The following is a 20,734-nucleotide window of genomic DNA, read 5'->3' as shown; positions in this document are numbered from 1 at the left end:
CTGGATTCTATGACGGTTGTTCCATCTATTGACTATCGGTGTGAAGGTGGGCTGATCTGGTTGTTTCAGTGTCTTGATGCTATTGCCCGGGTCCCGATTTCTGGAGCTGGATCTCCTGGATTTGTGACGACTTCATCCCCGTGATGCAAACGCACTTCCTGGTGCTATGAACGACAACCTGGTCAAAAAACACCATGCAATGCCATGGGTTGCTCCCGACTCGTCGATTCCGTCAATAGCCCACTCTTCCTGCCGTCGCTTCCCATAGCAGCTAATGTGCAAGTGATATTAATTAATTCACGCCCATTCGCGCACTACACTGCCATCGAATATATGTACACAAACACACGCACATATACTCATCAGTCACTTACACACACACAAACACACTCGATTGACATGCCCTCCCATTGTCCAACGAGTTGATTCTGTATATGTGGCCACAGTTCTGCGTCGCAAATTTCAATCCTCCTTCGCTACCAAAGCCAGCAGGTCCCCAGCTATGTTGGGTGCAACTTCCTCTCCCAACAGCATTTCGACGATTTCCAGCTGTGTTGGTTGGGTAAGTAGGTAGTTCGGCTTCTCTGTTGACATCGCCACCACTTACTCCTTCACGCTTTTGGGCGCAGCCATTGGCCCCGAAGAAGCAGGTTCCTAATACTTCCCGGTTCCTAGGTTGTAGCCATCGCCGAACTGCCATTACACCTTCGGACCGTCTGTAGCTAGTCGCCGAGCCGCATCTCTTTTTAAGTGCCGGACAGAAGACGGGGCTAGTCACAAACCACCCACAAATTCAGAAGGAAGACCCCTACACCTTTACCATTTCGCAACCCGCCTCTGTCTTGACGCTACGACAACTCAACCTGTGTCTATTCACAACCTGAACCAGCAAAATTGTGTCTTGCATATGCGTGGCTGCTGCAATGCAGCTAGGGCCATCTGCAGTTGCTGGCTGAAAGAGAGTGATAGAGAGACTTTTGGCAGATTAGGTCTGCTGTCTGAACTCTGGTCCTTCTGAGTCATTATAGCGTGTCGCGTGTTTCATTTGCCATTCTGCACAACCTCTTTCTCGAACCGTGGCACCATCCAGACATAGCAATATTACACCCGCGACCGCGTGATTGCCACGAGCTGGTCCACGAGCACCGTGAGACGATGGCGCCCTCCTACTCGACGAAGCAGACGGGCTTCTCGGACGACCGACGACGGTCCAGCGGGTATGGCGGCGGCGGCGGCGGCGGCGAGAACTACCAGTCCTACCGACCCCTAGACCGTGAGCGTGATCGCGACCGTGAAAATTCCCGGAGCGGGGATAAGAGCTCGAGTCGGCGGGAATCGGACCCTCGCGACTATCGAGATGACCGTGACAAGAGTTGCGACAGAGGGAGAGACCGGGCCAAGGCGAGAGAGGACCTGCAATTGAACACAAATATTCCTACGGGCCCGCGACTACTTACATCGTCTGCAAAGAGCTCACCCATGAGTACGACCCGTGGCACCGGCCCGTCCCCTTATAAACCATCGATAGCATGTAAGTCCTTGATGCCTGGGAAGCAACAAAACAGGGTTTGCATTTTCTCTGGCTAACATTGTAACAGCCAAAACAGCTCCCAGCGCAACAGCGTACGCACCAAGTCCACAACGTCCTGCGCAGACCGCCCCGAAAGCCAAAAACCCCAAACTCCAGCCAATCCTCGACCAGCTATGGGAATGGGAAGAGCAGATCCGAAAGCGCACGATTGCCTCGGCGCAGCGAGACAAGAAGAAGAGGGAAATGGACGAGCGGAAACGTAGCATGGACAGCCTCGGCGCTAATCGAAACGACCACTCATCTCTTTTCGAAGCCCAGCAGCGACTCAAGGAGCGCGACAAGAAGGAGTGGGACGACATCAACTCGCGTTACAGGTCGTTCGACGAACCTATGGCGGATTATCTCGAAAACATCGCGACGGCCATTTATTCCGCCACGATGCAACCGCCACCGGACGCGCCTAGCAAACAATCTCTGGACCCGCCTGCGTTGGCGACTCTGGAGAAGAAGATGGAAGACGCCTTCGATATGAGAGTCGCCGCGCTCGAGAAGAAGATGGAAGAGAAGCTGAATACGAAGGTTGCCGATCTGGAGAAGAAGATGGAGGAGACTCTGTCGACAAGAACCGCTGGTTTGGAGAAGGATCTCTCGAAGGCACAAGGCGAGATTGAAGAGCTCAAGATGCCAATTTGTCAAACGGAAGCGGACGTGAAGGAGCTTCAATCCGGTCTTGGCGCCATCACGCAGACGATTTCCGACGTCGAACAAAAGGCCGGTGCATCGGCTGCTGGGTTGTATTCGAGTTGCGCAGCCTTGGACGCTCGACAAAACCAGTTGCAAGGCGACCACAGCAAGATCCAGACCGAGGTCACAACCTTGATGGAAGATGTGTCCAAGGTAAGTCGGGAGGCTACACGGCGTGGGGCCGAAGTTGATTCTGCAATTGCGACCATTCGTGCTGCCGTCTCAACTAAAGCGTCCACGTCTAACCTCGATGACGTGAAGGACGAAGTCTCCGAAGACATCGCCGACCTTAAGAGGCAGGCGAAGGAGCACGAGGATAGAATCGGCGCGCTCAGTTCCGCAAAGTCGTCCCCCTTCCTCGTCGACATCAACGACAAGCTGAAAATGTTGGTCGGCGAGGTGGCGGCTATCGAACAGTTGCGTAACGATCTTGGTGCGGTGCAGACCAGAACGGGTAAGCTGGAAGGCCAACTCCGCAGCTTGGATCTCGATGCACTCCTAGCGGTCACGAACGAATGGGAGGAAAGCGGAGCTGCCCACAAGCTCCCGAAACAGGAGGACGATATTGAACACTTGCGGCGCGAGGTAGAGAAGCTCAAAGGACAAGGCGGTCGACTTGTCCAAGAACCAACACCCCCCGTTCCCGATGATGACTTGCGGGCGGAGATGCGCAAAGAGATAGAAGACGGCAACCGCCAGAAGACCGAAGAAATTAACAAGCTGCGGGCTGCGATGAAGACCAACATCGAGAGGCTTATTAGCCTTGTGCAGGATACCATGACGAGGCAGACGGAGTCTCTTGCCGAGCGGGTGGATGAGCTGATCGCAAGGGTTGCGAAGCTCGAGTCCGAGAGCAACCAGGGCCCAACTACGCAGCAAACTCCACAGGCTGCTGCTGAGAACCAGACTGCTGTGATCACCGATGAGCAGTTTGACGCACGCATGCAAGTCATGAAGAGCGAGCTCTCCTCCCTGCTAGCCGAGCAGCTGAGGAGAGAGATACTGATGCCGTGCAATACTCAGCTGGATAACTTCCGTGGTCAAATGATGGACTTTATTGGTCGGGTCGAGCGCCTGAGCTTGGAGGTGACCACGGTCAACTCGCAAATCAGTCATATAGGGACTAAGCAGCTTTGGGACCAGATGGTCGGCCAGGTTGACCAGAACTACTCAATGTTCGGGCCCCGGATCGAGGTTAATGGCAAGAGGCTTAAGCAGCTAGAAGAAAAGGTCACGTCCCTTATTGACCGGGTTGTCCCAGCCCCGCCTAAGCGGCCTGGATCTCCCATGGGGAGGCCTTCGTCTTCAGGGAGTATGGCGAAGAGGCAGAGGATGGATAACAACAACGCCGCTGCCATGGCCAACGCCGCCCTGGCTCACAACGGTTCCTTTGGAGACTTCCGTCCTGGAGGGAACTAGTGGCCACACTGCCACCCCCACCACCTGCGACTTGCCCTTACCCACATCATTGAATGAGTCAGACTGGAGATCCCGAGGATCTCAACATTTTGCGGCGTAGCGAGGCGTACTAAGGCGTCGAGCATGATACCCCAGGGTTGCATTTGATTTTGCTTTTTGGCCACATGGGCCAGTGTGTTATATCGATTTCAGGGAGTGAAGCGAAGGGAAGGGGAAAACCTATAGCGTGGAAAGCATAGGGGTTGAAACACGGGGGCTACGCCACGCGTACATACACCTATCCTTTCGCGCATGGGATGACTGAATGCTCTCTCTGATATTTGTTGAGTAGCTGTACATAGTACGATACTGTATGTATTTCCTTGGGTCACATCAACGACTCAAGTTGACGAGCGGATGGATTAATGAACAAACCTGATTTTTGCGAAAGTGCTGCTCATACCGTAATGTGCGATACGAATCAGGGTTCATGTAGGCGCATTGAATATAATATCTAATTGTATGCATGGCCCGTCGATCATTTATAGAGAGTTATCATATCAAGGGTGGTCCTTTATATGCTTAGGGCTTCAATATATTTCAAGTGCGTATTTACTTTTCATGGTCCAAACGCCATCTAACTATCTATGTTCTATCATGATCCATCGTCACATAAACCCTTTCCCTCTTGCCCGTCACGATATAGTACACCCAGCCAAGCCTGTACGGCTTTCCCTCCGTCGCAGTGTGTCGTCATGCATGACCTATCTTTTCCGCTGTTTCCCTCTATAACAGCTTGAGGCCGCCGGTGACCTGGTCGATGACGCTCTTGGGGCCCGGGCCGACGCCCAGGACGGTGAAGCTGCCGGCCTCGATCTGGGTGCGGCCGGCGTCGGCGATGACTTCGGCGGTCAGGCCGAGCGAACGCGCGCGGGCCTTGAGGTCCATGAGCTCTTGCTGCGACTTCACTTGGACGGCGATCTTGGCCTGGCCGGCGCGCTCCCATTTCTTGAGGAGCTGCGCTTGGGGCGAGCCGGCGGGGAAGCGGGAGAGGGACTTGAAGCAGGCGAGGGTGGCGTGGCTGGCTTGGGCGGCGATTTTGCCTATGGGTAAGGTTTTGAGGTTAGTTATTTGCGATTAGACAAGTAAAGGGGAAAGAACAACATACCCTTGGTCATGCCGAGATCTGTCCGTACTACCAGCACCAGCTTGCACTCCTCGTTCGACTTGAGCATGTCGGCGGCGGCCGCGGGGCCACTGCCTTCACTAACATCGACCAGCTTCTCCTCCTCCTTTGCCGCGGCCTTCTTGGCCTTCTTCTTGGCGCCGGCGCTGGTGACGCGCAGGCCCTGGCGGCGGTCGGCGTCGAGGCTGTTGCCCCAGTTGGGCGCGTGGTCGAGCAGGGTGTCGTCGTCAATGTCGGACTCCTCGGACTCGACGGGGTCCTCGTAGTTGGCGCGGCGCTCGGCCGACAGGCTCGGGCTGACGAGGTAGCCCCGGATGGTGAAGACGCCGAGGGCGAAGCCCGAGATGAAGGCGACGATGCTCGTCGTCAGGATGATGCCCACGGGGCCCGACTGGGTGCCGGTGTTATGGGTCGACATTTTTGGGGTGGTGGCGGGTGTTTGTTGGGTTTGATCGTGCGCTTGATCGGTTGGTTGGGTGTGGGGGGCGGGGAGGCAGCGAAAAAAGGTTGGACAGTATCTTGGTAGGTGGTGTGGCAGTTCGCGGGGGAGATTTTGTGGTTCTCGCAGCTAAGCAATGCGTTGAGATAAAACGTTAAGGTAAGAGACGATCGACGTCAATGAGGCTGAACTAAAGGAGCTTATCCCGGGAAATTTTATGGACAGCTTCAGAATTTCGCCAGCTCCCCTTCCTTGCTGGAGTTGAGACAAGGGACGAACTGCCGTTTCCGTTTCTGCAGTGCCCTGGAAGTGGTGCCCCACGCGCAGCCTTGCGCCGGCCTACATACAAGAAGGTCTGCTTCTGGCTGACTGGCTGACACGGGCTGGTGTCGTTTCAGGGGTCGTCGTACCCACACGGGCCTGCAGTGTCTCTAGCAGCGCCTCTCCCTCCCTCCCCCAGATCGCGATCGAAGCATGCGAAATCCGCGACATCCCAGCCCGGGCTCACCTGGCCTGGTGTCATCGCAAAAGATCCGAGGCTTATTACAGCTACCGCTGCTAGCTGGGGCTCGGAGCTCAATTACTCGTTTCCCTCCCAGCAATCCGATGCCTCCCCAGATGCACATCTGATAAATCGGCCGTTTGATCTAGCGCATCTGCCTACCAATCAAGCTCAACCTCTATCATTATTCCCGTATCGCATTTCCCAACATGCACTGGTCGGCGGGCCTTGACGCAGAAGCGTAAATAGATAGATACATAGAACCTCTTGATGTTTGCTGTAATGCAAGCAATTCCCAGCCAGGTATTACATGTTACGCTGTTGAGCAACCACTGGGAATTGGCAAATACACACCTCAATCCCAACTGCTCGGGTTTGCGACTCCAATTGGTCGCAGCACGTGGCTCCGGGGCTGGCGTGGGATTGAGCTAGTAAGCCGCCATTGTACGCCATGCTACGCTGGGAGTTGGAGGGAGAGAACGACTGCCGAATAAGAGGAGCGAGCAAGACTCGCCGATATGAGCATGTTCCAATTGATGAAAATCGGAAACAAACGGGACGGCATCCTCTTGTTTTCGTGGCGTGTCCGACGCTGTTCCTTGGCTGAAAGCTTAATGGCTGGCGTGATAGGCTGGGTTGGCGGGCGTTTTGACGAGATACCCGTCCATCATCGCCTATTTGGGTCAATGCTCTCCTCCTACAACGGTACAAGCCTGCTTGGCTTATACATCCGTCTCCAAATTGCCGGAGAACGGGCAGTTGTAGATATAGTAGGCAGTGTAAGTTCTATAAGCCCGGGATGGCGATGCGCGATGCAGCTATATCGTGAGAGAAACATATATACCGTTTAGTAAGACAGAGACTACAGATCATGTACGTCCTTTGATCAATCTCGGTATACAAACCTGGACACCACGCACCACGGGCTGGTCTGCAGGCGGGTGTGTTACGTGGAGTTCTTGCCAGGTGCAGTTTGCCGAAACTCTGATCACCGACAGTACAGTACAGTACAGTACATCAATGCGGGCTGGCCAGTAGGAGGGAGGGACGTCGAGGAGCCTCCGGTGTAACCAGTGGCCATGAGACGCAACAACGGTCACGATGCATGGTTATATCGTTCTTTCGAGGTCTATAATGATTGAACGGCTATCAGTTTACTTTGTATTATGCGAGGGTTCGTGAGATATCGGACTGTATAGCTTCGGCCTGGATGTAGTTAGCCCGGGGTCCTATCCGTGTCTCTGCTGGCGGCATGATGAACCACCGCCTTGACACCGGGGGTAGAACGGGTAAGTGAGGGAAGACGATGAGCGATGTGACTATATTGACAACCAGCCTACGAAAAGCAAGCCATCAGTTGCTCTGGATGGATGGATGATTGCTACTGTTGCACCCCTAACTTGGACGCGACCCGTCATCTGTTACGGGGTCTCATGGCTTCTAGCGAGACCTCAAAAGGGCAAAGCCAGGAACCCCAGGCCAATCAGAAGGGCAGGGAAAGGGAAGGGGAAGAGAAGAAGAAGTCCATTGTTGTTCCCTTCCCATGCCCGCCCGCCTGCTTGCCGTCCGCCCGCATCCACATTTTGGCTTGCCCGCCCGCCTATCTGCCCTCCCTGTGTTACCACCACCCGCCGCAGCAGTGCCTTGTCCTGTCCTGTCCTGTCCTGTCCTGTCCTGTCTCCCCTCTACTGCTCTGCTGGGCTCTGTGACCTGTCTGCTCTGTCTGCCGCCTTCGCCGCTGCCATCGATCCCCCTCCTCACCTTTCGCCCAGTTCAGTTCGGTCAGCTTGTTTGGGCAGACCATTGTGACCTCAGGTATCTTTTTTTCTTCTTCCTCTTTTCTTTTGCAGTTGTTGCGTGCATACACACACACACACACACATACCTACTTGGTATACCAACTTAACCTAGGAGGCGGCTGCTAGAGACACGACACCTTCTGGGGCACATTCTGATGTGTTGTTCCCCATTTATTTCCTTTTTTTTTGGCGCTCCGTATCGTCCATTTTCTAGCTGTATCACTTGTCGGCGCCCTACGGCATCGCAGGTTCCTTGTAGTAGCGCATCCAGCACATCCTTGCAATTCGGGGACCGCTCCCAGTTCCAGTCCCAAACATCCTTACCGTAGATTCCTCCCGCTTTCTGATTATCTCCATTCCACCCCCAAGCGAACCGTACCTTACCTACAGTAGCCTACTCCTTCCCAGCAGCAAACCAACACACGATCATTACGTTACCGATAGCCATACCGCGATACCACGCTGGCCACCAACGACCCTCCCCCAAGAACCGCAATTGGCACGCCATCCTCGACTACCGCGGGTCCTTCGCGTCGCATGCTGCTGTGGATCTAGCCCATCGATCTCGCGCGATACGTGACGACGAGCCTCCCGACGCTGCTGACGCGGTCCCTTTTTTGGTGGGAGATGCGCTGGGCGACCTGTCGCATAGGCTCATTGGAGGTTGGACAGTAATTGCTACATTGGTAGAGATCCGAGGCACATGAACGTCGCCGCCGCACTGCGCGCTTCTTCAACACGAAATATATCCAGGGCGACGACGACAAGAGTTGCTTGTCCATTACGCATCGGGCGTGCATCGATCGCTGCGGCACCAAGCACAAACAACATCATATACCCAGCCGGTTAGTCTAGCTCTCTTTGTATCGCAATTGCCGCGTTGTCTGGTCCAAATGGTTTGCCGGGCGCAATTCCCCCGAGCTTTCGTACTCCCCAGAAAGCTATTGTTGTTGCCCCTGCTTGATCCCAGAACACGCAAATGTCGCGCCATTGGATTCAAGCTTCCGCATTTGAATATGCTATCTTGCCCACAAAAGCCATGTGCAGCGAAACTAATCATGACAACAGGTAGTTGAAGCAGCCCAGTCTCCAGACCCCGGTCGGATCTCGCATGTCTACGTTCAAACCGGGACAAAGAAACTATTCCTTTCATGATCGTCTTGCGGCTGTGCGCGCAACACGCCAAGGTTGCATGAGAACAAAGGGAAAAGAACCATGGAGGGGACAGCGAAATCGATAGGGACCTTAATCAACGCCTATCTGCCTGGTCACCCACACCATCTCTCCATCTCGGCCACCGCCCAATACGCGCTCCCGGCGAATAATTCCCGTCCGGAAGAAGACATCATCACCCAACTCCAGTACATGACCTATCTGCATGACGTCGACCGCGGCGTCCTCTTCACCAGAGCAGAGTTCGACATCATCAAGGAGCCAGAGATTGAATACAAGAATGCGCTTGCCGCCCAAACCCCACGGACGGACCCCAACAAGCCCGTCACCAAGTTGTCGCTGAAGGATTACAAGAATAGGAAAAACCAACCAGCTTCCGCGGAGGGCGACGCCCCTAAGAAACCCGCTACCTCGCAGTCCAACTCGGCCACGGCAAACAAGTCGGCGACCGAGCCAGCACCCGGCCACAAGAAACACCTCGAGCCGCCCTCTGTCGCAAGAGAGATGGGTCGTGATCCCGAACCGAAGAAGGCTCACCCCAGCCTTCCGCCGAAGCCAGACATGAAACGGCCTAGGAGTCCTTCGCCAGAGAAGAAGAAGCGGCCGTCAGATACGCTTGACAACGACAGAGCTGCTAAGCGCGCAAAGTTGGAAAGCCCAATGCCTAATGGGAAGGCCTCCTCGCTTCATTCCAAATCTACGACACCTCAGGTCAATGATCGGCCAGCTTCTCATGCGAAGAAACCCTCGAAAGATTTGAAGAGTTCGGCGCTGGTTAACGGTCGGTCGGCTCTGAGCAACTCAACAAAAGACAGTGCGTCTCCGCGGCCGAGCAGTCAGGTCAACGGGTTCCAGAAGTCGATGAACAGCAGTCATGGCACACCGAAAAAGGAGAAGCCCTTTGTGCCTTCGCTGCTCTCTCCACTCGGCTTCTCGGCGGACGACTACGAGATCACGCGACCGGCTGCTAAGAAGCCAGCAGACTCGAAAGCTTCCAAGAAGCCACGCGAAGACCCGGACCCGTCCCCTAAAAAAGACAAAATCCAAGATCCCGCCGCTCCTTTCGCCCTTGCCCGAGTATATCCGAGACGAGATCGAGAAGGGGCTGAAAGATGGCATCCTGAAACCCAAGGTTGAGGCGTCGCAAAAGTCTACGCCGACGTCGAGCCAGAAGAGCAATGCTTTGGATTCCCAAAGCACCGCACGCAAAGGCCCCGCCAAGTCGATCAAGAAGGATAGGGAAGATACCATACATGTGGAAAGCAAGGGATCCGAGAAGACGGAGAAGAAGGAAGTGAAGAGGGAAGAGGACACAAAGCTGGTCGTCAAGATGAAGTTTCCAAAGAGACTTGCCAAGACGATATCACGCCTCTTGGCATTACCACCTAAGAAGACGGACACTGCGAAGCGGGATATGTCGGAGGGCATCAAGAAGGAAGAGCACGCAGGCCGCGATCGGTCTGTCAGTGTTGAGCCGGCGACGACCGCTAGGAAACGGCCGCGCATGGGTCCTGACATCAACGAGCCGCCGGCTGCGACGAAACGACCCAGAACGTCGGACATTGCACAGCCGGCAACGCCTTCTAAGCAAAGCGTTACCATGCAACGTGTGGCGTCGAGCAGCTCCCAGGCTGGTACGCCTGGGGCAGTCAACACCACGCCAGCGCCTCCCACATCGTCGGATCGCCGGTATACACCCGCGGACCTGGAGAAGGTCGGTCGGTTGAAGAAGAGATGCGCAGACTATCAAGGCTTGGGCACGCGCCTCAAGCATGCGAGGGAAAAGTCGCTGAAGCCACCGCCCGGAGGCAACGCGCCGCCGCAGATGTCACACGACGAACGCCTGCACGGCATGGCCATGGCCATCCAGATTGTGCTTTCTTACATGGTCGGCTTCCAGGCTCTCGACGAATCTCGCGATGCGGAGCGAAAAGCACGTGACCCCTCTCACTGGAAGAGCATCTTCCCTCTGCTCAGATTGTATAGGCATGAATGTCAGAGCTCGGGGGAGGTACATGCTCTGTTGCTCCGCCTCTTCAGTATATGCCAAGTCTGGACTGGTCGGGCAATCAACTCGCTTCCCCTGGATAGCAATATTGCGCGCGACATGTCGCAAAACGTGAAGGACCAGGAAACGACCTGGAAGATGGCGGAGCAAGCTAGAAAAAAGTTGGACGATCCAGATGGTTACGGCGGCGGTGAGGTCGCCAGACTCATCGATCGCCTGGGGCCCTGGTCTAGCCCGGACGAAGCAGCGCCCGTGGTTCTCAAGGTCCTGCGGAGGGCGATCCGGGTGAGGGACGGGTTCACGCCGGTGCGCGAGCTGGTCGATGTCGCAAACTCGATGACTAATGGCGCTCGAGGTTGAGGATAAATGGCCCAGAAGACTGTATTCGAAGCACCCGGCGCGCGTCTCGATCACGGCTACCTCGGCCACCAAAATCTCCTTGTACGTGTAATGTATAGTACGATTGCGACGACGTTCCATGCAAGAGTATCGCCAACTTTGCTACGACGCGGGCTCTACGCAGCAACCGGTTCTGGACAATACTGGCCAGACCCATCCATTGTACAGTTGACTTTCAGCGAATGTTTCAAGTTTTTATAATCAAGCGGAAAGAGAGGAGGCGCGAAGGCGTATTACTGTACATTTTTCCCCCGATTTACATGGTGAAGGAAGTCGCAATGTCTCTCGGCTGGATGGCCCACAGAGGAAAAGGGGGCACCTACTTCAGCGAACGAGTATGTATGTATGTATGTCCAGAATACAGGGTTCGGCGCCGGCAGCTTCGTCATCATAACCAGCGACAACGACAACAGCAACATAGGCCATCATTGTATGGGCGGTGGTGGGAAGAAGCAAGGGAGTCAGGCGAAAGGACAAGATGGCAGACAAACTCATGCCATAGGGAGGGAGCAGTGGCGGCGATGACTGGCAGCCGAGAAGAAGACGAGCGAGCCTACATGCGCTTTGATGATATCCCCACGGCTTGGCCGAGCAAATGACATTACATTGCAAACATTGCCTCTGGTGTATGCGACCTTCGTGAAGGAGATGAATGTGATTTGCACTAGATGGTCTGAATACGTTCTGTACCCCTATTGGGGCCTCGAGGACCAGGGGGTAGGTAGGTATCCAAGTATTCTAGATGTGTCTTCACAGACCGCAATCTCTTACTTTCCGGGTCTAGGTACGCTATCACCCAGTGACAGTTTATTGCTGTGCCTCTGGACGAAGGGTGGATCGAACTGGTTTGCCGGCCTCTATGGTTCCGACCGAGCGATGCGTTATATTCTAGACGCCAGTTCCCAGTGTCCATTTGTCGACAATGGGAGCAATTTTAGCATCATATAGGCTGTCTTGGATTGCTCCTCTCGTGTTGCGACCGACGCTGCCACCCGCAGCTGCTCGTGCGCTGGGGCAATCGCAGGTGTCTGGATTGGCCGCTCAAGCTGGCTACCTGCTACGGCGATGGGGTTCCTCGGCGGGGGCACAGGATGGACTGTGAAACGGCGCCATGGCCCTGCGACGATTCGAACTGATTCGACTTCAATTGCGGTTTTTCCCTCTGCCATTTTTTTGTGGCTGCTGCGGAGCTGCGAAGGAAAGTCCCAATCGTGCACCTGGGGGGTCTTGGCACTCGGTCATCCGTACCACTCAACCACCGTTGACGGAGAAGCAAGATATCAAGGCACTTGACCCTTCCCCCTATGCACTCAAGTGGTGCCTGTCCCCCTTGGCATCAGATACCTGAAAGCGGGCTCAATTTACTGAATGAAGGGGTCCCCTCTCCCAGCATCTGGTGGTACAAAACGTAATCATTCGTCAGGGCTGAGGAATGCCGACAAGGAGGGCGTGGTAATTGGCAATCGCTTGAATTCAAATCTCATATTGAGTAACCATTGATAGCCGACCACCGCATACAAGCCGATGCCTTCCTCCAACCATGGGTATAAATCGCTCAGCTTCCTCCCATCATACCCCGCCTTTCCCGTCCCGCCCCGTCATCGCTAACGCTCTGCCCCCGCTTAAGCCGCATCGGAGCTGCGCTTCTGCACGTCCAGGACCCAGAAGACGGGCGGCTTCTGGCTGTAGTTGGCCAGGTCGTCCTCGATGGCCTTGGCCTGCTCGGGGCTGAGCGCGGCGTTGGCCTTGTCGAGGTCGTCGCGGTGCTCGAGGTCGACCTCGATGATGACCTCGTAGGGGCAGGCGCCGCCGTCGCCCGTCAGCAGGCGGTAGGCCTTGGCGTACGGCTGCCACAGGCCGAAGACCCAGGGCACGTGCTTGGTCTTGTAGTAGTCCAGGTTCATGTTGGCGCCCTTGGGGTAGGCGGCGAAGGCTACGGCGGGCATTTTTGGTTTGTGGGTTTGGGATGTGTGCAAGTAGAGTGTACTGGGACTTGGTCAGTATCAAGATGGTTTCTGCTCCAAGGGGCTTACTGACATGTGTTGGCGTTCAGTTGTCGCGGCGGGCTCAATAGGCTGGCAGTGAGATGATTGGCGATAGGCGGCGGATAAGGGGTCGAATTCAACAAGCGCCTCTCGGATTCCTGCAAAGCATTTATAGGCCCTATTCGAAGCTCTTCGCCTGGGGTTAAGGGGGGAGGATATGCGGTGGTTCCCATCCGTTTCGTGCTTTAGCGTGCAAAATCCCCTGGCGGCGTGGCGGGTGCGTTCCGCGTCCCCCACAAAGAGCCCCGTAAACGCGACCTGGCTCCATTCAGCTGCCGATCAGTTCGTCGGTTTCTATGGAGCCAGGTAGCCATTTGGTGAGTTTAGTCCAGACAGAAACGGAGCGGAACGAATCCTGCCGGACGTGTGTAGGTGCTTGGCAGCAACGGGATCCAGGAGGCGGTTTCAGCGATTGGCAGTTATAATAGGGGGTCAAACACACGATGTGCGTTGGCCTCGGCGTCGCGGTCAACTGGGCAGATGGTATCGTGACTATGTCCATTCCAGGATGACCGCGCCAAGTTCCGGGACGCAGCTGACCAGAATCGGCCCGAGCCAGTGCTACATGAAGAAAAGATGTTTTCGTCTGTTCCCGACAATTTGGTGGTTAAAGTAAAGGTCGCGGATCAGCGGGTTCCAGGGACAGCATAATAGTGGGGGAGACGTGATTGCGACCCGACTATAGCAGTAATTACACTGTCGATCCTTCCCATTGCACCAGAAAAGAGAAATAAAGACTGTAATTGTTCATTGAGGGCTTTACCTAACCCCGAATACTCAACAGGTCAGGGGTTCCCGTAGAGATCTTTGCCAGGGTACAGTTGTGTTGGCTTTCCACACCCACAGGCCCGCGGACCGGGGCACCGCCATGAGGGTCTATGTGCGGTTCAAATAGGACCGTCTCGATGCGCATGCCACTGTCGACGTGGTCACGTTGTTGGAGTTCACGCACTGGCAGAGACTCTCTCGGGAGAGCGCGAAGCTTCGAGTATTAAGCAAGTACTCGGAAACCAATATTGAAATAGATCCCCTCAATGACGACAACGCTGCCCTTGGTATGCTATTATATAAGTACTTATCGCAAGTAGTCGATTAGCCTAATCGTTTATTAATTAGGTAGTATTTAGTCGCCATAAGTATTATACCACTAGTTGGATAAACACTATACCACGGCACTGGTTATTCCCTAGGTAATCACAGGACGGCACGATATGGTGGTGGGGGGGCAGCGTTGTCGCCATCAAGGGGATACTTTTTACACCTTGATTGACTACCCAGCAAATTTGTAGGATAATCATGGAAAGAACGACGGGCAGAACTTGCCCTTCTTCCCTTCACCGACAGAATACCCAAGGCGGGGAGCATCTTCTGCCTCACCTCTTCATCGCCTTCTTCCCTTCACCAACAGAATACCCAAGGCGGGGAGCATCTTCTGCCTCATCTCTTCATCGCCTTCTTCTCGACTTGGAGCGAAGATGGCATCAAACCAGACGGCCTGGAGGGCCAACGGACGGTTCCCCATCGTTTGCATCTTTCCAATCTCCGTTGTGGTAAGCCACATTACAGCAAGCCTTCTTTCTAACCCACTTCAAGCACACCACCCGCTGACAAGAGATACCATTTTCCATCATGAACAGCAGCTGAATAAACTGTTGGAACAAGCCTTCACCGGGGGCAGGACGTTTACCCCAAGCCGCGACCGCGAACTCGTCATCGTCAGGGAGCGCGCCGACGGCACGAGCGAGGTACCCGACACCCCCCATATCCCTCCGTTGGACCCGGCCACCACGCCGTTCCAGGCAAGTAGCATCCACGACGCCGCACGGAACCATGTCGGTGGCGCGCGCTTCTTCGGCGTGTTGGACAGATGGGCGGCGGACCGCGAGCTCATCAAGTTGGTCGACTACGACCACGCCAGTGGAGAATACGAAGCCCTCATCGCCACTTTTGAGTCGGCTCAGAGAACGTTGGACGCTTTGGAGCAAGGCGTGCGCACCGTGGCGGATCTCAGGACCGCAGCGGCAAACAATTGGTGGCTTGGCATCTACGGCTTGCTGAAGACAACCTACCCCGAACTCTACCGTGACGAAGAAGGGGACCTGCAAATTACGCCTGCAAGTCCCGCGGGCTCCCGGAACGAAGAGTGAAGCGACGCGATGGATATAAGTTCAGAGGGGGCTTCGACCGAGAACAATCACGACATCCACGCATTCAGCCACCACGCCGGGATTGGGGAAGCTTTTGAACAGCAGGAGAAGGACCTCGTTGAATGGTCGCCAGGCAATCTTATATGTTGCAATCGGTATACACAAGACATTACGCCATACTTGTGTTGAAGCATCCGAGGTTTGCTCGGCTGAGATAGTGGTGTTCGATTAGGTCTCTTTGTCGACCCGCCTGGATCATTCTTCTGCCATCGTTTTCGGCCAAGGTCAGACGAGGCTGCGTGGGCAGGCCTGGTAGAATTAGTGCGTAGCTGAGAAGGATGTCAGCATCTGTATGCTTATCCTGCAGCCACACGAGCTGAAAAATACAATATTCAGGGATCATTCGTCTTTGTCCTGCACCATATCAGCAAGTACACTCTCGGACCTAATTCCACTTGTCAAAGAGGCAAACCGCCACGGCACGCCCCTTTCGATAGGATCAGTACGATCGGCCGTAGAGAAGGTACATGTTCTATTTTTGCAGCATCCTTTCCGAGAGAAGCCAATACTATTGATCCCTGTCTCTTGCACTTTTCCATGCATACCAGATGAACTTCGCGAATCTGACCCCAGCCGCGCTTCCCATCGATTAGCATATTTAGAAACCCTTGTCCTAGCTGGGCACGTACAGCCCGATGTGCGAGAGCGCCCAGTGGTCACGCACACCCGCACATAGCTTATTATCTCCCCATCCTCCCAAGTCCAGGACTTCGCAAACTCTCATCGTTCTCCTTTTTTCTCCAAGGGGCAGGCAGCCTTTCCTTCATCTCTGCGCGAAATTCCGACTTTCTTTGAGCCCTCAGTTGCTCCAATCGAACGTAGATTGGTAGACCGTTTTACTTGCTTGTCCTCTTCATAGAGCCTTCGCCCAGCATCATAGTACTTTGCCCCTTGACCCGACATTGCGGTCATATCAATTCCTATCTGCGAAATCAAGATGACTTCCAACACGAGAATGACGGCCAATATGCCGGCCTCTGATGTGTACAGAATTGCAAATCAGACTAACTTTCAAGGCTTTTACTTGCCAACCTACATAAGTTTAAGTAAGTCACTCTTGTTCTTCACACTTGCCCTAAACCGTGTCTACATTTTGTTTTGAATAGTGGGCCGTAATGACTGGCATGATGACTTACTTGTTCTAAACGCAAGCTGAACCGATTACACTTGGTGATGGCAAATCGTATGCGACATGGGGTAAATACGCTGGCTATTGTACTCGAAAAGACACCACTTCCACATGTGTCATATTTACTTATGGCCGCTCAACAACTTTGATGGACATGTCCAGTTCAACATGGTACTGGTAAGTGCCCACCTAAACATATCCAAGTCTCTCCAATGTATCTTAACAGTGGCTCTTCCTATGAGTAGTAACTCGCCAAAAATGATTTATCAAATGGAAATATTCGACAACACATCACCTGATTCCCCAGGCCGCACGCAGTATTCTTGCGGTGAAGTTTGGGCAGCCACCAGAGTATACAGGTCGATACAGGGGGCAACCCCTTCCACATGTAAGATGGTATATTCCTCCAACACGGACAGATACTAAACTTATGCGCCTAATAATAGCGAGCACTACGACGTCGGCCGCAGATACCGCTAGTTCTACAACCACGCCCGCGACGCCCGCCAGCAGTACTGCAATCTCATCCTCGACAAGCACCGAGACTGGCCGGAACACGGACGGTTCATCTCCGGAACATTCCAATGCGTGGATTGCTGGCGCTGTAGCAGGACCGATCGTCGGATGCATCTTGGTTGGTCTCTTGGTCTGGTGGATCATGAGACACCGGATGAAGAAGGGCGCGGTACCGGCCATGGCACCGGTGGCGCAGGTGCCAGAGCCAGCAAGTCATGTCAGCAGCACATACGGACAATATCAGCCTGTGGCTCCTTGGCCTACGTCGTCGCCGCCACCACCCCATGGGGCCCCGCCAGGCTACGGGTGGGAGGCTCATAATAAGCCGTCGTCACCACCTCCACCACCGGCTTTGGCTGGCAGCCCTGGTCACATGCATGAACTCTCCAATGTTCCCGCCAACACTGATCACGCTGGCATGGTCTACGAGTTACAACACGGTAGATGATCCAGGGCTCAAAGGGAGTGAGTGTGGGCTGGCGTCACCTATTCTATTCTCATTCTTTCGTTTAATCTCTTCCTTCGTCTCCTAGGGGACATGTAATACATTCCAAGCGGTCGGGAAGGGGTCACCAAGGTCTCAGTTACGGGGGTTCATGTATATTTCCTAGCTAGTTACCTCCATTATCTGCACAACTTACCTGTCTACCTGTACTTCCAACTCCAGTGTCGGAAAGCCCTTGCATCACTGAATAGGAAACCTAGCACGAGCTGTACGCAAACTTGACGCGCGCGCTAAGCTCGTCGCCCAGCTTCCAGGCCGCCATCCTCTCCAGCACGGCCCTCTCCTCGCTCCTGAACTCCCAGGACGTGGCGACGGCGATGGTGGCGTGCGTGTCGACGGGCGACATGTCCTGGAGCTCCCACGTGCCCCAGTAGATGGAGTCCTTGACCAGGACCGAGCCCTGCGAGATCTCGACCCGGTCGTGGAACTGCGGGTCGTAGGTCGGGTAGATCTCGGAGAGGCCGCCGTGGGCGACGGCCGAGTCTATGAGGCAGCCCAGGATGGTGCCCTGGATGCTTTTGCCCCGGGCGTTGTAGATCGCTTTGATCTGCTCCCGCTGGGAGGCGTTGAGGATGGAAAGTTGGGAGCTCATGGTGAATGAAGGTGTTGGGGGTTTAGGGATGGCGTTGGTTTTGGTTTGGTGTGATGGAGATGGACTAGCTCGTTCCGATAGGGATTCGGGTTACTAGAAAATGAAGGATGGGAGATCTATAAACTTATATATAATTATGCCCTTCCCGAGTCTGGACAATGTCTTTGTCCTCGAAACACCCATGATATTCGAGAACAAAGCAAACAAAGAGACTGTTATCTTGATGAGCACCCAATTCCTGTCACGGCTGGATGGGACGTGTTGTTTCTCTCCAAAGTCCTCCACTTTAGCTAGGTGGTTGACTCGCCGCAGAAAGAAGTTGGAAATAGCCAATATGGTCAGTAAACTATGACATTGTACCAAAGAGGCAGGAAGACGCATCAACGACTTACTAGGACGTCCTGGCTTTTGAGTTTCAGGTATAGACAACAAACAATTGTAAGCATTCCAAGCCTTTATCAATGATACGCTCATAGGGTTCATCTTGTTATGTCACTTGAATGGCAACAGTCCGGTCCTCTAAATGGATTGGATCTATTGAAGTCCCTGACAGAGTTTAGTAGTAATATTCGCTTCTGAGGGGAAGTCTTTGCACACATACCGGGCCACATATATGAAATATATCTTTTTTGGTTATTAATTTCTTGTATATTTCCCAGTTATTCAACTGCAAGTTCTACGTAACTCACCTGCTTACTCGTACTTCCGATTCAAACCTCTACAAGCCCCTTTATCACTAGTTCACCGTCTCCCGAGACTCAGCGACACAAGGCCGGCCCACTGTCCCCGCCTACTGGGCAGGAGGGTCGCACGAGCCATACGTGAACTTGATACGGGAGCTGACCGTCGTATCGCCCACCACCGCGGCCCCGCGGCCCTCGAGCCCGGCCTTCTCCTCGCTCGAGAAGGTCCACGAGGTGGCCACGGCGACGGTGGCGTGCGTGTCGCCGGGCTTCATATCTAGGAGCTCGAACGTGGCCCGGAACCGGGAGCCCCGGATCGAGACCGAAATCGGGGTGGCCTCGATCTTCTCGATGAACTCGGCGTCGTCGTAGTACGCGGGGTAGAGCCGGGACAGGGACTTGCCGCCGACGTTCATGGCCGAGTCGAGCATGCGCGAGAGCACGATGCTTTGTAGACTTTGGCTCTGGCGCTGCCAGATCTCGCGGATGTGGGTCTGTTGGACGCTGGTCAATGCGGATTGGGTGGAAGCCATGGTGAAGGATGTGTGATGTAGAGTGAAAATGGTGATGTTGGTTTGGTTGTTTTGGGTGTTCCCGATGAGGATTGGGGTATCAAAAAGCTAAGTGGGAAGATCAGTAGCTCATATATAGCCGTCCCAAATCTGAACAATTCCTTTGTTTTTCACAGGATCCATAATGTTCATCAACCAGGAAACACAAACTGCACGTTGTTTTGATGAACACCCTGGCGTAATTTGAAACAAATCATTGTGAACAGTGAAAGTCTTTTACCTCGGATTCCACTGTATCCTACTTTGAATCTCAGATCATTGTAGACCCGATCTCACCCGCAGCAATAGCAACCACCAGTCACGTCCAGCTATTTGCGTTAAAATAACTTTCCACCATGCTTGAAGACGAAACCAACGCTTTTGGACCCATCGGAAGTTGGCTATTATCTACGGAGCAGCAAAATGCAATCGAAGATTTCTGAGACTCCGCCATGAATGATGATCTCCTCCAGGGCCTAATTCGATCCGCGCGCGAGAACACTATGCATAACAAGCCCGCCGCCAATGGCGAGACGTACTACTCCGAGGCCGAGTTTGAGGAACGGCTCGAGATCGACGACGGCGAGTTATTCCTCCAGGAGACGGAGATCCGGGCCACGCTCAAGCTCCAGAAGCTGATACTTTCTTATATGTTTGCCACTATCCTCATCGCGACATTGTGGGAGCTGAAGGAGGAGCGAAAGCGTGACCTGGAGATGACGGCGGCTAGGCTACGCAGGGAGTGGAAGCTGGAGGCGCCCATCTTCATTGACTATGATATGTGCGAGCCTCGCGAGTCGTGGGAGGAGTGTGATATAGCCAGGGTGAATTTAGAGTAATCAGGGTGCGATTTAGGTAAGTTAATAAAGAGGTAATAGATGCTCGGCTACCACATCATTTGCCTTTTCCCTCCATGTGAGCATTATAAAAGATAACTGACTGCGTAGTCAGATAGACACTGGAGAGTAAAGGTTTGCAGAATAAAACCTAGCCTTAAGTAATCGGCAGAGGCCATACGCCTTGGTCCTACTACGATGTCACCAAGTAAGTTGCATATACAGCACAAAATAGTCTGCGCAACCCTTTCGTCGATGAGGAGGCTGCCACGGTATAGCATGTCACTAATGCAATTATCGCACGGCAAAGAGCGTTCGGATGGTATATTGAGTGCTAAAGTGCTATCTAAAGGAAAGAAAGAAGGATAAAAGAGAAAGGTGCTATCGTGCTAATAAATATATAAATAAAATACCTTACGTAGCGCGTTAAGCGCATTAAGGGGCGATCCCTTATCTTTATCCTTTTATAATACACCCCTTAATTAATTTAT

The 20,734-nt window shown here is 53.9% G+C and overlaps 9 protein-coding genes across 9 annotated transcripts; 5 read left to right on the top strand and 4 right to left on the bottom strand.

The window, feature by feature from the left end:
* Positions 1-1,155: 1,155 nt before the first annotated feature.
* PG986_009734 (uncharacterized protein) lies at positions 1,156-2,534 on the top strand (the record flags this gene model as incomplete). The annotated part of the gene is made up of 3 exons (XM_066845956.1): positions 1,156-1,531; positions 1,608-2,428; positions 2,508-2,534. 3 exons carry the CDS (start codon positions 1,156-1,158, stop codon positions 2,532-2,534), a joined length of 1,224 nt encoding a protein of 407 aa, XP_066698354.1.
* A 1,925-nt stretch (positions 2,535-4,459) lies between these two features.
* Positions 4,460-5,277, bottom strand: PG986_009733 (peptidyl-tRNA hydrolase PTH2-domain-containing protein; the record flags this gene model as incomplete). The annotated part of the gene is made up of 2 exons (XM_066845955.1): positions 4,460-4,776; positions 4,842-5,277. The coding sequence occupies 2 exons, from the start codon at positions 5,275-5,277 to the stop codon at positions 4,460-4,462; spliced, it is 753 nt and encodes a 250-aa protein (XP_066698353.1).
* Positions 5,278-8,814: 3,537 nt separating this feature from the next.
* Positions 8,815-11,140, top strand: PG986_009732 (uncharacterized protein; the record flags this gene model as incomplete). Its single annotated transcript, XM_066845954.1, has 2 exons — positions 8,815-9,849; positions 9,905-11,140. 2 exons carry the CDS (start codon positions 8,815-8,817, stop codon positions 11,138-11,140), a joined length of 2,271 nt encoding a protein of 756 aa, XP_066698352.1.
* A 1,661-nt stretch (positions 11,141-12,801) lies between these two features.
* PG986_009731 (uncharacterized protein) lies at positions 12,802-13,125 on the bottom strand (the record flags this gene model as incomplete). The annotated part of the gene is made up of 1 exon (XM_066845953.1): positions 12,802-13,125. The coding sequence occupies one exon, from the start codon at positions 13,123-13,125 to the stop codon at positions 12,802-12,804; it is 324 nt and encodes a 107-aa protein (XP_066698351.1).
* Positions 13,126-14,699: 1,574 nt separating this feature from the next.
* Positions 14,700-15,371, top strand: PG986_009730 (uncharacterized protein; the record flags this gene model as incomplete). The annotated part of the gene is made up of 1 exon (XM_066845952.1): positions 14,700-15,371. The coding sequence occupies one exon, from the start codon at positions 14,700-14,702 to the stop codon at positions 15,369-15,371; it is 672 nt and encodes a 223-aa protein (XP_066698350.1).
* Positions 15,372-16,818: 1,447 nt separating this feature from the next.
* PG986_009729 (uncharacterized protein) lies at positions 16,819-17,524 on the top strand (the record flags this gene model as incomplete). Its single annotated transcript, XM_066845951.1, has 2 exons — positions 16,819-16,948; positions 17,007-17,524. 2 exons carry the CDS (start codon positions 16,819-16,821, stop codon positions 17,522-17,524), a joined length of 648 nt encoding a protein of 215 aa, XP_066698349.1.
* Positions 17,525-17,777: 253 nt separating this feature from the next.
* Positions 17,778-18,173, bottom strand: PG986_009728 (uncharacterized protein; the record flags this gene model as incomplete). The annotated part of the gene is made up of 1 exon (XM_066845950.1): positions 17,778-18,173. One exon carries the CDS (start codon positions 18,171-18,173, stop codon positions 17,778-17,780), a length of 396 nt encoding a protein of 131 aa, XP_066698348.1.
* A 790-nt stretch (positions 18,174-18,963) lies between these two features.
* PG986_009727 (uncharacterized protein) lies at positions 18,964-19,389 on the bottom strand (the record flags this gene model as incomplete). Its single annotated transcript, XM_066845949.1, has 1 exon — positions 18,964-19,389. One exon carries the CDS (start codon positions 19,387-19,389, stop codon positions 18,964-18,966), a length of 426 nt encoding a protein of 141 aa, XP_066698347.1.
* Positions 19,390-19,859: 470 nt separating this feature from the next.
* Positions 19,860-20,246, top strand: PG986_009726 (uncharacterized protein; the record flags this gene model as incomplete). Its single annotated transcript, XM_066845948.1, has 1 exon — positions 19,860-20,246. One exon carries the CDS (start codon positions 19,860-19,862, stop codon positions 20,244-20,246), a length of 387 nt encoding a protein of 128 aa, XP_066698346.1.
* Between the last annotated feature and the right edge of the window lie 488 nt (positions 20,247-20,734).

Source organism: Apiospora aurea, assembly GCF_038362705.1.
Source record: "Apiospora aurea strain CBS 24483 chromosome Unknown utg000006l_segment0_segment0, whole genome shotgun sequence".
NCBI lineage: Eukaryota > Fungi > Ascomycota > Sordariomycetes > Amphisphaeriales > Apiosporaceae > Apiospora > Apiospora aurea.
Note: the sequence above shows the minus strand (reverse complement) of the source record. Positions and strands in the feature narration are given on the sequence as shown.